Source organism: Oryza brachyantha, chromosome 4 (assembly GCF_000231095.2).
Source record: "Oryza brachyantha chromosome 4, ObraRS2, whole genome shotgun sequence".
Lineage (NCBI taxonomy): Eukaryota > Viridiplantae > Streptophyta > Magnoliopsida > Poales > Poaceae > Oryza > Oryza brachyantha.
This window is the reverse complement of record NC_023166.2, coordinates 4,694,669-4,712,412: the sequence shown is the minus strand read 5'-3', so window position 1 is coordinate 4,712,412 and position 17,744 is coordinate 4,694,669. Positions and strand designations below refer to the sequence as shown.

At 41.4% G+C, this 17,744-nt stretch overlaps 2 protein-coding genes across 4 annotated transcripts; both read left to right on the top strand.

Moving 5' to 3' along the window:
- The first annotated feature begins 1,173 nt into the window (after positions 1–1,173).
- LOC102707482 lies at positions 1,174–12,894 on the top strand. Of its 3 annotated transcripts, XM_040523148.1 has the most exons (10): positions 1,174–2,012; positions 2,098–2,204; positions 2,298–2,423; positions 4,930–5,002; positions 5,079–6,001; positions 6,121–6,276; positions 6,393–6,645; positions 6,718–6,788; positions 6,864–6,986; positions 12,172–12,894. In XM_040523148.1, the coding sequence occupies exons 1-10, from the start codon at positions 1,280–1,282 to the stop codon at positions 12,538–12,540; spliced, it is 2,934 nt and encodes a 977-aa protein (XP_040379082.1). In that variant the 5' UTR covers positions 1,174–1,279; the 3' UTR covers positions 12,541–12,894. The 3 variants fall into 3 exon arrangements, with proteins under 3 accessions (XP_040379082.1, XP_040379081.1, XP_040379080.1); XM_040523147.1 differs by having other exon boundaries at positions 2,098–2,423; positions 6,870–6,986; XM_040523146.1 differs by having other exon boundaries at positions 2,098–2,423.
- A 2,235-nt stretch (positions 12,895–15,129) lies between these two features.
- LOC102719950 (circumsporozoite protein-like) lies at positions 15,130–15,636 on the top strand. The gene has a single exon (XM_006653156.1). It carries the CDS (start codon positions 15,130–15,132, stop codon positions 15,634–15,636), a length of 507 nt encoding a protein of 168 aa, XP_006653219.1.
- The last annotated feature ends 2,108 nt before the right edge of the window (positions 15,637–17,744 follow it).

Here is a 17,744-nt window from a genome sequence, read left to right as displayed (position 1 = left end):
GGTAGGGGACGACCACAACAACAACATGTGCTTAGCCCACGACATGTGAATGCGGAGTTTGGCCAAAGAAAATGAAAAGGAAACCCAAGGCCAAGGAAAAAGAGAAAACAATAGCCAAAATTTAATTAAACTTTAGACGACTTTTATTTGGTTTCTATGCCATTCTCACTATATATAATCAATTTAGGCGCAACGAATACAACAAAAGTATTCGTGGCCTTTAGGTTTGATTAATTAAATAATTTTATTTTCACTTAGTTAACTCTTGACTTAAGCAAAAAATTATTTATTTCCTTTTCAGTTATGATTTAGGCTTAGGAATAACTCGGTCTACCTATATGTGAACACCAGGAATTTCTGTTTGGGTCAAACCTTTTTAAATTTGATAAAGTAAGATGTTATATCTATACTCATATAAAAAAAAGTAATGGTCGTGAATCTGCCACCACCCTACCACCAACTTTCTCTTATTTTTTGAAAGAAAAAAATAGCTGAGACCCATATATCAAATCACTTTTATTAGTTTTACTTTAATAACACGCTAGTAATATTTTTTAATAAAATACCGTCGCAACGCATGAACAATATGCTAGTTTTTTATAAACTTTATAGACTTAAAATTTCTAAAGCCAAAGTAATATGAAACGCATGAACAATTTTTCCCTTCTCACTCCACCAATTTTAACATTTTGATACCCTATAGAGAAGAATGATATTCTGTTTCATACGGTAGGACGTTTTGACTATACCTTGATTTATTTACTTATTAATACATATTAGTTATATATTTATCTAAATTTATTTATGCACGTATAAATCTAATTAAGAAAATATTATATTCTAATATCGATGTAGTAAAATATTTGCCTATTTGTAAGACCGGATACCATGAAATGTGGTGCGTTGGATTTATGTAGAGTGGTAAAGGGCCTGTTTGGGGAAGCTTTTCCCAGCTGCATCTTTTAGGGAAAAGATGCTTCTATCAGAAGCTGCCCCAAACAGTACACAACTTTTAAAAATATGAAGTTACAAATTCTAGAAAATAAACTAAAAATTCAAAAACTGGGTTTAGTAGCTTTTTCAGGTTCTCAAAAGCAGGCTACATAGCAGCTGCTGCCTTTTCAGAATGTAAAGCTGAGGCCCAAAAACTTAAACGCCCCATTCCCCTTTTCCAGTTGCAGGTCGCGCAAGCCAGCTTCTTTCCCAGGCAACGGACGGAAGACGAAGCTCAGATCTGAAGGGGAATCAAAATTAGGGTTTCCCCCTGCTCGCCCCTCCAATGAAGGGCGGCCGCCTTCACCGTCTGGAGCGGCCGGCCGCCGCTCACACGACCACTGCCACGCCCGCTCCGGTGCCCGCCGATGATTGGGGGGACGGCTCGTGGACGGTGGACTGCTCGTGCGGCATCACGTATGACGACGGAGAGGAGATGGTGAGCTGCGACGAGTGCAACGTCTGGGTGCACACGCGGTGCGCCCGCTACCTCCGCGGCGTGCACATCTCCTTCTCGTGCCACAACTGCAAGGCCAAGCGCGCCCCCTCCACCGCCGACGAGGCCGAGGTCGCCGAGCTCCTGGCTGAGCTGCCCACCCACCGCCCGCGGCCGTTGTACCGCCGATGGGCCGAAGTCCCTCTCCCCTCGCGCGTCCATGTACACGGGCTTCCGGGCGGTACAGACGCCACCCTGTTCCGCGCCGCCACGCCCTCTCCTGTCTTCTCGTCCGCCCTATGGCGCTGCGCTGGCTACGTCCCCAAGAGATTCGGCTTCCGGTACTGCGAATTCCCCTACTGGGCTGATGACAAGGACGGCGCCAACGCTCTTTTCGCTCTGGCTAGAGAGAAGCGGAAGGAGGAGGCAGAGACTAGGTTTTCCCTTCCCCTTGGAGCCGCACATAAGGACAAGAATTATGTCCGGACTCTGAGTGCGTGTGGCGATAAGGCGGATGGCGTTGAGCATTCTGGGAACGATGACACAAGGAGGAAATCTCCTTCGAGCGATGCAAAGAAGAGAGGTGAATAGTTTGCCAATACTATTTAATTTCTGCAAAAATAACATTTTTATTTTTCAACCATGAGTTGTTGGTTTGTTTATTTTAGGAGCATCCATTAGCGCTGTACATGCTGATACTTTGGACAATGATTGTGCGCTGAAAAGGGATGCTGATGTGCCTGATATTGAGCATCAGTATGCTGAAATAAACATGGTAAATTCTGATTTTCATGTTCTTATGGATGCTAAGAAGAGTACCGTTACATCATCAGAATGGGGTGGGGATAATAAGTGCTCCATCTCCAAGGAAATTACTGGGACGCTAAAGAAGCATGAACCTAAGGAATCCATGACATTAGTGATCTCCTCGGAAGTTGAAACAGTGCCAGCCGTAGCAGAGCAAGAAGTTTACTCACGATTTGTGAAGGTAGAGGTTAGTAACTTCTATGCTCAAACTGCTTATTAATGTATCTGTTTGTCATTTTGCATATTTGTCCATTCTAATGCAGTAGTTTTACTGTGATGCTGTGACTATTATATGATATGCTGGAGTATGACTTTTCGTCTGCCTGTTGCTACTTCAGGAACACACTTCCTGAAAGATATAATTTCATATAATTTACATCACGCTGGTTCACAACAATTATCCTATTGTAGATCTTAATGTTCTTAGTTATCCTGACAACCTGACCAAGTTAACCATTTTTCTTTCACCCTAAACTTTTAGATACTGCTTCTCATAATCGCATGATATTGGAGTGGCTCAATAGGTTGAAAGGTGAGCTGGGAACCTTGACTATATAAAATTATGCATCATGTAGTATTCCATTCATGCATGTTTATGCAGGATGGGTACAATTTCTTACTACCGGAAGCCAGGAAATGAATTGGAATAGGCTATCCTTTTGAACTATGTAATCTTTTCCTCCACATCACTACATACATTTTGAAAATGCAGGGTTAGAATTGCTAAGAAATTTCATTTTCTTACGTAGAAAGGAACAAAATTGTGTTTCCTTAGAAGAACTTTAATGAAGCAACATGGTTAAAGAGATGCATCAATACCATGACTAAAGTAACCAACTAAGAGTTAGGTCCTGTTTGGCACAGCTCCAACTTCAATTTTTTTGGAGCTGGGTACTTCTAGCTCTAGAAACACTTGGGAGTTGGAGCTGGGGCTAGGTTAAAGGTCGTCATAGTAATGCATTTTGTTCACACTTTAGTGTAAAACCAGATTATTAGATTTCTTTATTATACATAGTAAACTCAATTTCTGCAAGAATCCTGGAGTTGGAGCCATGCCAAACAAGGCCTTGGTCTATTCTGAATTCTTTATTTGCCACTGAAAGGTCCCACATTTTATGCCATTGAACTAACAAAGTAAATTTTTTATCCCTTTATGTCACTCCTGTCCATTCAGGGTTATCCAACAGTTCGTTGAGTTGCGCAAAGACCCTTATTCCCTTCGTCTTCCTTGGGGCCTCCTCTTCTCTTGTTGATGCTGATGCCACTTGTGGCCTTCTTCCTCCTCTCTTCTCCTAAGATGATCTTGTTTGGTGCCTCCCCATATTGCCACATCCATCAGACGGCGTGGCCAGCCTGCAGCAACGCAGCTATATCTGGCATGTAGCTTGCTGCTGGCCATGCAGTACCCAGCCAGCTTTACGGTGCCAGGTGGAGATGAGCATATGTGCATGATGTGGACCCATTTTGCTCTGTCTGTGTGTTCCTGTATGCAAGCAATTCGGTTCCATTCCCCATAATAGCACAAGGGCAGAAATATGGTGTATGGTCAGATAAACCAAGCAATAAAAATACCAAAAGGCACGTGTTACAGCATTCCGTTAGTAATTGGATTCGGCCATGTAAGATTCTATTTGATCTGCATCCTGTTCTATCGTCAAGAACGAAATTGGATTTGGCCATGTAAGTGTCTGTTTGATCTGCATCCTGGTCTATCACCAAGAAAGAAATTGATTCCATCTTTGGGCTAACACTAGCTTAGATGGGTTGGGCGGGGGTGGTGAGGCTGGCCCCACGGGTGCAGCTACTTGAGGTTTGGATGAGATGATGTAGTAATTACCTTCAGTTTGTACTGGAAAGTTTGCAAAGGATTTTGACTGAAATGAAATATTAAAATATCTATATATGAGTAATGGTGAGGGGATTTCGATCTAAATATTAACATATCTATATTTAGAATGGATGTAGTGTGATTATTTCCACTTATTAGAGAAGAGTCATCAACAGGATTTTGCCAACTAAGAATATATATGAATATATTACTTCTTTTTCCTCCTACGTTACTTCTTTTGATAAAATTTAGTCTTGTGCATAAACTAATTAGTAATTGCATAAAAAGTATTCTTTTTGTTAATTACAAACTGGTTCATGATTGTTTGATTTCTGGCTACAGTGTTTTTTGGTTTAAAAAAGTGTGGTACATAATTATCTGATAGTAATTTTGTCTTGCTTCTTTTGTTATCTGACTTCCTAATAAGATCCTGAATTTCTGATAGATCTCTGTCATATTCATGCATATACTTTGTAGATTTTTGGTTCAGACGATTGTAATATGAGAGTTTTTTCAGATATGTCATTTAAATTACTCCCTCCTTTCCTAAATATAAGCATTTCTAGGATCAAAATTTGTACACAATATAAGCATTTATAAAGTACTACATATCCTATCAATGACCTCTCATTCAGATGTCTCCCATATTACTCCCAAGTCCCAAACCACCTCTCATTTGATGAGGGGAACTGTAGATTCAACCTTAATTTTTGCCAAACAACCTAGAAATGCTTATATTTGGGAACGGATGGAGTAGTTCTTTCAATTTCTGCATTACTCCTATTTCTGTTTATTTATTATCAACTGATTGAGTAAACTTAATTTACCACAATATTATTAACTTGTACTCATTGTATATATGCAGGGCAGCATATATGAAGAACAGATTGAGGGGAATAAAAATGTAGGCTTACAGGCTGGCATAGGATCGACTTCAGGTAACTAAAGCTCCCTAGTTATTTATCTTCTCACAGAAGTTTTGATTAATATGAAAATCCTTGGAACACTGCACAGTTGCGAAAAGGGATGATGTTAAATCATCTAATGGAGATATCCCAAGTGATGCCGGTACTGAGAAAATGCACGAGGATCTGGGACTTCAGAAGCAGTCAAATCAAAATTCTTCAAATTTACAAGCTGTTGGTGTATCGGATTTGCAGGCTAATCAATCAAAACCATTGAATATTAAAAGCGAGGCTACACACGATCATGAGAGAACCGAGGCTATCCAATTCATAAGTGATGAGCATAAAAGTGGGAAACAAGGTCGAGGTGATGCTGCAAGTTTTTCAATCCTTCAAAGGCATCCATCCAAGTTAGCTTCTGATTTGGTTTCTCAACATCCAAAGTCTGAAACACAAAATCAGATGCAGATAATACCAGAGCATCCAAACTCAAGTCTAGGTACTGCGAAAGTTTGTACAACATCTTCTGGTCCAACTTCTACCTCTTTTGAGTTACCATGCTCTTCGGTATCCAAAGAAATGTCACCAGAAGGATCTAGTGTTCGTTTGATAAAAAAGGATCAGACAAGATTGGTCTCATCTGCTGACAGTGAAAATGATATTGCAAAAATTCCTGAGGAGAGTTCCCAGGAGCGTACAAGATCCTCTGAGAAGGTTCAATCGAAAGGCTCCGTTCCTTCTGCACCAAAATCATCTCAAGCAAGCAGAACATATGTGTCTTCTGTCAAGCATAGATTGATAGTGCCAAAAGAGCAGTCGCAAAAGACTGCATCTGAAGGAAGCATTCCACCAAGGTCATTACAAGGTGAAGCACCCTTTCATTCTCGTAATAAGGGAATGCCTTTGAGCTTTTACCAGAGAAAGGACAAGATCCACCACCGCTCTACTCATACCACACATGAGACTTCCAATTGTTCAGTATCGACTGAGCTGCAATCTACTGAAATGACAGCTTCATTGAGTGATGAACAGGTATAAACACGGTAATTTCCAGTAATTTGTGATTATGTTAATAAATAACAATAAGTTTTCCAATAATTCATAATTAATAAATAATTTAGTTTTTTCTCATGTTATGTTATTTTTTGTAGCTTGCATTGTTATTACATCAACAGTTGAACAGCTCCCCCAGAGTACCAAGGGTGCCACGTTGCCATCAAGCAACTACCACGCAGATGCTACATTCTACTGGGGCTAGCGTGTTCTCAAAGCGGTCTTCAGCACATGGAGGAAGGGATCAAGCACCGGTAAGATCAGCACTAGTCTACTACTGCTACCGAATGTTGTAAACATATTTTTTATTTTATTTCAATATTTCTTTTATCTATATATGAGAAGTAATGAAGCTCTCATGTTAGTGCAGGTCTTAAAGAAGAGAAACAAAGATGATGCGTGGAGAGATAATGATGATACCAAGAGGACAGGAAAGGTGTCTTATGTTGAACGGAGGCATAGAGATTGTAGCATGGAACATGCTCTTGCTGGGAAAGAGTCATGCAAATTTGCTGAAAATATAGAATCAGAACAGCAAAATCGTGGCATTTGTTCGACTGGACCCACCACTGGTTTAGGAAAGGATGCTCCAATGGATAGCAGTTTTTTACGTGATTTACCTGGTATGCACAACTCATGCTCTCTGTTTTGTTCAATATAGAAGTCAATAACAGTGCCTTGTATTCTATCTGCAGGGTTGATTGATGAAATCATTAGCAAAAACATAAATATAACATATGGTGAACTGTGCAATGCTATTCGCCAGGTATGTTTTATTTCAATTTCATGTCTTTATATCCTGTATGTTTCATAATTTCTGCTAATTTTATGTTTCTTTCAGCATCAGGGGGATTTAAGTAAACCCAACATGGAAGACAATGCAAACCCCAGCTTTTCACATGCTGTCAACGATTGTCTTAGGAACAGGGATGACTGGGTTCATCTTCTTGACCAGGCTCCAATGGTCAGATCTTGGCTCTCATCCTTTCTTTCCATTTTGTCCACATCTTTAATTCCTTCTAAGAGTATTGTGGTTACACGAACTGATTTGATTCTCCTTAGAAACAGTTGTTTCCATTTTATGTCTTAGCATATGGTGTTGAGTCACTTGGTTTCCATGCTACTCTGCACATGCGGGCACTGTTGGCTTTGGAGATTATGTTTGACCATTCTTATTCAAAAGTTTAGTGCAAACATGTGAAAATATAAGTCATGCTTATACCTGTAATAATATAACCAAGTCACAGCAAAATAAATGATACATTGTTTTTAAAAATCAGATGAACAGTCAACAGTCATGTCCAAATCAACATCAATTGTTTATGACTGGCTGGAATATTTGCTAAATACAATTACATCTTTAAAATTTATGCCTCCTCGTGCAATGTAATTCAGTGCCAGCTAAAGTCATGTCCTATGTGCCTACCTTCTGGAGATCGTAGCGAACTAATCAAACTCTCCTCTTCATATTAGAGATTGTATAGCCAATTACTTGTACATGCCATTTATGCTGTGTATATCTCCTTGTTTTTAGGATCCATTGTAACTTCCTAAGATTCCAGTTATATATATCAAAGGTCGTCCCCTTTCCTTGGGCAGATGTGTGGCATTTCCTTATTTTCTTTACCTTTCTACTTTTGTTCCATACCGTAAGACGTTTTAGCTATGCCTAGATTCATCTATATATCAATGTATATTATTTATATATGCCTAGATTTATTAGTATCCATATGAATCTTGACAATGCTAGAAAGTCTTACATTATGAAACAAAACTAAATACATAGTATCAGAGCATGGGTTCTCTTTTGCCGCCCTAGCCCTCAACTGTCGTGCCACATCCACCCTAGCACCGCTGTTTTGGCCATGCCCTTCCTACTCTACACTGCAACTCCCTTGCCGCACATCCACCTCCTACCTAGCGTTACCGTCTAGGTCGTGCCTCCTCCCTCTGCACGCCGTGCCCTACGCTATGTCCACTGCATACATGCACTTGTCCACATCGTTTGGATCCATGGCAGCCACCTCACTGTCGAGCACCCTGTCTTTGGCTGGCAGCACTAACAAGTCTGCTGGTGCCATCTTATCAACCGTTACGCCATGATTGTTGCCAAATTGCATGTTCCCATCAATGTTATCTGATCGTCCGATTAATCGTGATTAATCGGGCTGATCGGTCCCCTGACCTCGATCAGGGCATTCTAAACGATCAGGCCGATCAGGTTTCTGATCGTCCGATTAATCAGCGATCAGGGGCGATCAATCGGTCGATCAGATGCTCCAAACGATCAGGCTGATCATGATGTTTTAGGCCCTGGACAATCTTTTTTCACTTAGAATTTTAGTTGGGCCGGCCCATTATTTGTAGGGTTTCTTTCCCTCAAAGGTAAGTACCATCTAACCCTCAAATAATATCTCTATTGTTGCATATTATGCTGCACACTAAATAGTATATAGAATTATTATGTTTTGGTAAATATACCGCACTACTGTTCCGATCAGCCTCGATTAATCGGGCTGATCGACCTGATCGGTGCCATGGCGATCAGGTCCGATCGGTCGATCAGACAACATTGGTTCCCATCATTCTGGAGCTTAAGCACCCGTGCTACAAGTGGAAGGCATTCTACTCTGTGCGACAAATTTGTCTTGCTAGATCCATTTATGGCTTAGCAACAACGTGTCCTAGTGACTCCGCCTAAGTAAAGCCGACTTCTTCATCACTAGCTGCCTATTTGGCTTTGTCACTGATGACATCCTTGATCTAGCCATGGATCCTAGCTAGACTTGCCGTGAATTGTGGGTCGCCATCAACATGTTTAGGATAGCAAGGAGCCCTTAACCATATTCCTTGGCCATGAATTCCACTCCGTGACCCAGGTTGACTTGTGCACTAGTGATTATTGGCCACCCCGTCGTAGAATCGCAATTGGTGCTTAACCTCATGCGGGGCCTTCATTCCAAGTTCTCTAGTAATACAGACAACATCGCCAGTGCTATCGTCCCTCCAACCTTTGCCAGGGCTTGCAATACCCTGGTATTGAAGGAGCTATGCCTTGCCAATGAGGCTAAGGTCCACTTTGATACGACGCTGGTAGCCGGCGCATCCTCTGGCTCCTGGCACCACCAACTGCACCATGTCATCATCGACGTCCTCCTTTGGTTCCTCGGCTACATGGAAGGTTGCCCTCCTTTGGGTGTGAGGCGTTTCCCTATTCTCTCTACCTCTGCACACTTAATTTAATTCATTTGAAAAAACTAAACCTTTTAGTCCTTTTTATTAGGAATGTATAGCCTTAGTAGGCATGTATAGCGATATTTATATGGGATCTCTTTATTCCCTGTATACTCTAATTGAGGATCTTGTATTTCTCTTGGCTATATTAACACATGGTCACCCCCCACATTGGGTGGGAGGTGTTCTCCCTAATCCTTTCTACATGGTATCATATTCTTGGGTTTTCTTTTCTTATGTCTCCCTCCTCTCTGCTGACCTAGCGCCGTTGCCACTCATGGCCACTGCAATGCTGGTCACCTCGTCTCTGAGTCACAACTTGTCCTCAATCTCCTTCGTGGTGTCAATCCATGCCTCTACAACACAGACGTCAACATTGCAAGCGCCATGGTGCTGCCCTCCAGTCACAATGCACTCGTCCTTAAGAAGCTTTGCCTCGCCAACGAGCAGAAGGTGCAGACTACGATCCCATAGTCACTGCCAACACCCCCTCCTCCTGTGCCTCTTGACTACTGCATCTCTGGTGGTGGTAGCGGCCAGGGCAACACCGACAGTGGCAAGGGTGGACGCAACGGCGGGTGAAACATTGGTTGCCAATAACAACATAACACTAGCACACACTGGTTGGGTCGTGGGTCTATCAACTCATAGGGCGCCTAATTGGAGGACTGGTGTCTTGCTCCCAGCGGCACTGGCCTTGGGCCATCTCCTTAGGCCCACACCGCCTTCGTGAGCCCATACCCCTCCCTGTCAGCTGCTGCTTCACAAGGCTAGCTCTGGTCGGCTTGGGATCAAGCTAGGCTGCCCTACACCAGATGACTCGAGTAAAGCCTCAAATATTGGGTCCTAAACAGCGGCGCGGCCTCCCACATGTCTAGCTCTGATGGTGTACTCGTTTGCCCAATTCTCAAACTTCTTTTATCATCGGTGATGGTCACATAATCCTTGTCATATGTTGTGGCACTTCTTTTGTTCCTACTGGCACTACTAAATTCAATCTTAAGCATATCCTTATTGCTCCTTGGTTTGTAATCCTTGGTTCATCAATTTAGTCGTAATAACCACTGCTCTACTGAATTTGATGAGTTCGGTTTCTCCATTAAGAACCTTTGGGCCAGACGCTTGATTCTTCGATTCCACATTCGTTGCGACCTCTGCACCCTTATTGTCGACGTTCCTCCTTCGGTGGCCGCTCGATGCTTCCATGTTCTCTCCACCTTATGGCATCGCCATCTCAGTCATCCTGGTCTTGCTGCAGTCCACAAATTAAGTTTTGTTTATGCTATTTCTTGCGCTAGCTAGAAGCCGTCTATGCCATGCTTGTCAATTAAGCAAACTCACTTAGCTTCCCTTTGCGGCAACTCCTGCAGATGTTGCTTCTCTTGCCTTCTTCCTACAAAACACTTCGCCCTCCACTGCAGCTGCTCTGTCCACCTGTGGATGTTGAGCTATCACTACCTTCTGCTGTTGCTACCTTGGAGGAGGTCGAGCCATCGAGGAACCACCTCTGTTCTACAAGGCGCCGACCTACATCATTGACCTTCAGCGGGCTGGCATGTCATAACGTCACGCCAACGCCACTCCCATTGATGCACATGCCAAGCTCTTGGCCTTCGTCGATGCCCCTTTCACTGACCTGACCAATATTGGAGTCTTGCAGATGCTCTTCAATACCTTACTTTGACTCGCTCGGAGCTAGTCTATGTTGTGCAGTAGGTGTGCCTTTTCATGCACGATCCACAGGAACCTCATCTTACCTTGATTAGCACATTGTGCATTGTATGAAAGGCATGCTCTCTGCTGGCCTTCACATCGGCATTCATCCCATTCAGTCTCTCACTGCATACTCGGATGCCGACTAGGTCGACTATCTTGACTCGAGGCAATCTACCTCTGGCTATTATGTCTATCTCAGTGATAACATGGTCCCTTGGTCTTCCGAGCGTCAGAACAATGTTCATTCTCTAGCGCTGATGCCAAATATTGTGTTGTGGCTCATGTAGTGGTTGTGTGTTGCTGGCACTTTATAGTCCCATCTCTTCAGCGATGATCATCTACTGCGACAACATTAGCGCCTTCTATATGATGGCTAATCTAGTGCATCATTGACGCACGGAGCACATTGGGATTGATATTCACTTTGTTTGTGAAAAAGTGGCACCAAGACAAGTCCGCATGCTTCATGTGCCGTCCTTTCATCAGTTCACGAACATCATGACGAAGGGCCTGCCTGTACAACTGTTCAATGAGTTCAGGTCTAGTCTTTCTGCCCGTGATCCTTCTACTGTGACCTTTGCCACTGTTTGCAATACTCTGGTCTTGAGGGAACTCTGCTTTGCCGATGAGGCTAAGGTCCACTCTGAGACAACATTGGTGGCTGGTGCATCCTTTGTCTCCTGCATCACGTCATCATCGGCATCCTCTGGCTCCTCGGCTATATGAAAGGTCGCCCCCCACATTCTTATAGGTGTCGACTGCCGAGCTTTTGGCTACACTGACATGACGGTCATATCAGCAGGTCAGTGCCAGTGAGCTTGCCATTGACATCCACAAGGCTAATGCCAACCCTCCTGGTGCTGATCTGTTGAATGCTGTGACATTTGGCACTGGTCAACATGTGCCAAAAACTCAGCACCAGTTAATTACCCAAATGACCCAAGTAATCTCCATGTCAGACCTATTAAACTTATTACTCTCTTCATCCCAAAATATAGTAACCTAGTATTACGATTAGACACCACCTATTACTCTTGGATCTGTCCGTAGTACTAGGTTGCTATATTTTGGGATGGAGGGAGTAATTACCATGTTTGTGCAGTCATAGCTATGAAAGCCACCATTCAGCACTATGCAAACATTTGGTGTTCTATATGGCTTGATGGTTGAAAAGTTACTCAACTTTTTTTTGGTTTCAGATGAATCCAAACAAGCGCCGGAAGGTAGAGGAAAGTGACTCTCTGTCAGCGGATGTACTAGCAACAGAGAAGATGAGTAAAGGGGCTAAAAGGGGTCCAGAAGACGTGAATGCTGAGTTGCACCAAGATATTCTGCCAAGAGGCAAGCGCAAAGCTCGGAAATGCAGGCGACTTGAACTAAAAGGGAGGAGAGTCAACGATACAAGGAGGAGATCTAGCTTTGGTTCAGCCTCTGATGATGATGCTGCCACTTTGTCGGATTCTGGTAGTGACAGAAACGACACCGTGAATAAGAGCCTAGAAGATAGTTTGGTTGCTCCTGATCATGGTGGTTACATGGAAGCTAAGAGTGCAGATTCAAGTTCATAGAGGTTGGTCGATGCAATGCTGCTGGCGGTACATTGTTCTGAAACTGAATCCGGCCGGGTTCCTTTCTGGCCATTGAATGTTGTGATAATGTGATGGATGGTTTCTTGGGGCACACCTTCCCTTGAACTGGACTGGAGGTGGTGAAGAATAGTCAGATTTAGTGACCGCTGATCGGTTCTTGTGACAATAGTGTAACATGTTAATTTCTCGCCAAACTGTGATGCAGGTAGATATGTTGGTAGTGTACCATGTAAGCAATTTGTAGTGCCCGATTGCGCCCAAGATAACAAGCATTATATATATCTAGTTATTTTGGGGCGGGTTGGTTAATGACCTAAGCAAAAATTTCTACAAGACTTGGAACTAACACCCTCATCTTTTTGCTCAGGCTTATAAGCCAAATTTTATATTTTTAACCTTAAATTTAGAGTTGATTTAAGGTTGTTTTACCTAAGTTTATTTTTCAGTCTAGACTTTTACATTGCTAACAATACATATATAAAATTTTTATCTATAAATTATTTTTTGTTGTTTGGCTTTTCTAATAAGAAAAAAATTCAAAGAATCACCCCCTAAATTTTTTTTACTACTACATCAATACTACAATATAAGAAATTTTGCCTTCTCTCAAAATTTCCGTTGATTTGGAATTGTGCTAAAGTAAGACCATGAGTATAAATTATGAGAAAATCCATTGTGTGCCATTGATCTTGTCACCTTTTAACGATATGCTATTGAGTTTGCCCGGTTCTACAATATGTCCTCTATTTTGCTGAATGTCTATGTCATACCACTAACAGTAGCATTTGGTTGCTAGCCTCTATTTGAACTAGAGAAAGGACGAATTTACCCCTATGACATTTGCTCCTCTATAGCATAGCTGTCATTTGCCATTGCCATCCGAGATTGTCATCTGTGATAGTGAGATGATGGTAGTGCTAATAATCAACATTACTAGTTAATTTATATTTTAAATATAGAATTCTAAGAATATATTTTAAAATTTATATTTTAAATATCAAATTGTGAGAACTGAGAATATATTTTAAAATTTATATTTGAAAGATAAAATTGTGAGAATATATTTTAAATATAAAATCTGAGAATATATTTTAAATATAAAATTCTGGGTAAACAATGTAAAATTTAAGAAAATGATGAGAATATATTTTAAATATAAATTCTATATAATAAGTTAATTGTATAGTTGTAATTGAAAATATATGATCTAAAACACTTAACAGAGTAAACATAGTACCAACAAGGTGCATAAAAGCAGATTTAATTTAGTGCAAAATATAGCAATGCATGTAGTGGTACACAGTTCAAGTTCAACACAACCAAGTTCAACATTACAAGAGCTAAAAGTGGAGCTTAAGTAGTACAGAAGTTAAAAAACATATTACATGACTGAAACCACAGACAAGTACATCAATCTATTAATTTCTTTTTGCTTCTGGTTGACATGGATGGATTAGTTGATGACAATTTCTTCATGCTTTTAGTTGATATAAAAGGACTGTGTTTACTGGTTTGGGGTTAGTTTTCCCCTTGGCTCTTCCCTTAGGAGATGGAGTGCTTGCTTCTGTTTCAGGAAAGGGGGCAGATAGCACTGGTGGTTGATTTGGTCCAGTTGAGCTACATGAGAATTAGTTGGTTGAAAGTTAGAATTGTCTAGTTGGAATATGCAAAACACAATGACTATATGCAATGATATTGAAATGGAATTGAAACATTTATAGAGTGTACCTTACTGATGTCACATTTGCATGCAAAGAAGCAATTAAATTGGAACTAGAGCTATCATGTGCAGCTGATCTCTTCTTTTTGCTGCAAGGAAATAAAAAAATAGGTGCTAAGAAGTACTTGAAAATTAAAGTTAGGAAGTGCAAGTTGGTACCTTGGTAGGCCTGCTAATGGTGTTGCTTTCTTTCTCTTTTGTCTAGGTTCATAGATTTCAGAATAATTATAGCAATGCAGTAAAAGTTGAATAGAAATAGAGGAAGGAAATACCTTTGTTTTGCTGAAAGAGCATATGCTTAGCATCTGGATCAGCTTCTTTGCATGTCTGCTATCTGTGACCAAAGTTATGACAAATAGGACATTTTTGGCTCCCTGACCTACGTTTACTAGAGCCCTTCCCTTTAGCTTCACCCTTGCACCTTCTATTCCTAGGTCTCCCTGCACTTCTCCTAAGTATTAGTGGATAAAGAAAGAAGCCATGTCTACTTGTTGGCCATTGAGACATGTCAGTAAGACCAGGGATACATGGGGCATATGCAGCTACAAACACCCACGCACCTTCAAACCTACTGCCCTTGCGCATAATTCTCACTGTGAGAATGAACATAGGATATGGATACATTCTGCGGATCCACACATGACAAATGAAAATAAGGCATTGAACACACAATTAAATAGTAATAAGAAATAAACTAGCTGCAGTATCAAACTATTTCCATTATAAATTCTTGCATAATTTGTAACAATACTCTAACCACTATATTAGAATATAGTTTTACTATAAAACCGATGTTATAGAAAATGCAGTAACATAAAGCTTTGCAAATGAGGAGTTACCGATTCTCCATGGATGAAGCAGCAATTGCTATCGGCACTGTGTCCTTCATGGATTCGTCAACGAGCGCCAACTCAAGCCCATTCAGCGCTGGAGACGGGGAAGGGCCAGCCAGCGGCGTTGGAGGGCAAGAGGCCGGCGGCGGCGCTGGAGGGGTGGAAGAGGCCGACGGCGACGCGAGTGGTGGGGGAGAGGCCACTGACGGCGCTGGAGGAGGGTGGGGGAAGAGGCCTACGGCGACGCTGGTGGCGGGGGAGAGGCCACGGAGCCAGCCTGTGACGGGATCGGCGATGCAGGCGTCGACACCGACGCTGAGGGCAGGGATGCGGCTGCCGGCGCTGGGGGCGGGGGCAGGGGCGGGGACGCGGCTGCTAGCGCCTGCGTTGGGGGCAGACTCGCAAGCGACGACGCCGTGGATGCAGCCGGCGGCATGGTTGCTTGCGTGCTCTCCGCCCCCTCCATGGCTCAGATCCAATCGAGCTGCCTTCTTTCTCGTCTGTGTGATATTATTTGAGTGAAGGGTATTTTTGACATTTAAGAAAAGTAAACCCTAAAGATAACTAAAGTCTAACAGACTGCTACCGTTAGTGACATGACATAGATATTCAGCAAAATAGAGGACATATTGTAGAACTTGGCAAACTCAATGACATATCATTGAAAGGTGACAAAGTCAGTGGCACACAGTGGATTTTCTCATAAATTATTTGTCTACCTGTGCGTTGCTATGGTACATCATAATTCTACAACCCATGAATTGTACTTGCATGGACAATTTTAAAGTACAGTCCGATGAATTTGCTTTGTAATCAAATGGTCTAGATGTTTTTTTGAACCATAAATACTAAGCTCAAAGTTATAAGCTCATTTGTACCCGATCCTCTTAGGTCATTTTTGGTGGAAGGGGTGGGATGGGTTAGTTATTTGACACGGAAACATAGTAATAGATTAGTATATAATTAATTAATTATTACTTATTAAAAATAAAAAAAATAGATTAATATGATTTTTGAAACAATTTTCCTACAGAAGATTTTTGCTAAAAAATACACTATTTGGCGTACGTGCGGAAAACGAGAAGGCTAAGTTAGTTTACTACGTCTGCTGAACACAGCCTTAGAGATGAGATGAATGATTTGCTTTTTGAGTGTAGCAATACAATTTACATAGGTTGGTGATATACATCAAAATACAAGAGCAGGCCTACCAGAGATGGTCTGAATGGTAGAAAAAACTAATCAATCAAATATTTTAGTTGAAATAATTGAACGCAAAATTGATAAACTACCTGTTGATACTGATTGCTCTTATGCCACTAGTCCAACTGTCTAGAATATAACTTGACGATTGATCGACCTTATGGATATCTGTTTACAAATTGCATATAAAAAGCACTTACTCTAAAACCATAATTTTTCTCTCCGATAAAAGTTGTGCAAACTATACATTTAGGGCATTGACAACTCATCTATTTATAGCAAAAACTCTATCACCAACTAGAAGAAGAACTCTTAGACAAACTCCTACTCCTAATACAACCCTACCCCTCAATTTCCTAAACGGATTTAATTTACTAAATTTAATTCTTTTATTCCACATGCATGTTTGTTGACGTCAAAATTTGATCCGATGACGTGTCTGTTGACGCTGAAAATAACAACATCGTGTCACACACGAAGGCCTAGGAGTTACTCTAAGACCACACACCAGCGTAGGACCTAAATTCTTAGATTTGCTGGGTGTGCCAGTCAATTTGATCCTGTAACTGACAAGATACAACATGGAAAAACAGTTAAACCCAAAATCGCTATCGGCTAGATAGCCGATACCGTTTTAGGACCCTAGCCGATGAACTAGACGATCGACTTTACATGAATTTCATGATGGTAGATAATAATATGCCCAATCGGCTGAATCAGGAATAAGATACTCGCCAAATAGTTCAATCAACCAGGAATAAGATACTCGCACATACAATCAGCAGCCGATAGGGGACTAAACATGGAATTCAAGGTAGATTGGACTAATATAGCAATTACTAGTACAAAACAATAATAACCAAATGTATACATGCTCACGCTGGACCTAGAAGATCGGACCTAATCAAGATAGTTCAAGTCTAAACGTGATCATGCATAAACTCAGTAAAGCATTGCAGTGTACGAGTAATAAGATATTAGACCAACGTAATCCGTCAACCTATTTACTAACCTTAGCCGATCGGACCAGTTCCTATAGCTAGATCGAACTAAACATACATAGATCTAACCTAACCGAGACAGTATGCAGTCGAGCACGATATAACTATAGGAAACATGAAGATCGATAAGTTTAATAAATAAACCGGTGAATTACTTAAGATAATGCTGGCTAGAACTCCGGCGATAAGCCCTCATGAGCATTCGATCCAATTTGATAACAAACCCAGTCAACTAGATTGATCAGACTAAACCGAGATAGAATCAAGTTGACTAGATTCATATTGACAAATCGAATAAAACAACTCGCGAGGACTTGATCAAGAACCTATCACTACTTTAAGCTATGAATAGACCAAAGTAACAATAAGAACTCAGATAAACCGTCGACCAGCTAGGAAGGAGTCCGAACTTAATCGAGATAGTCC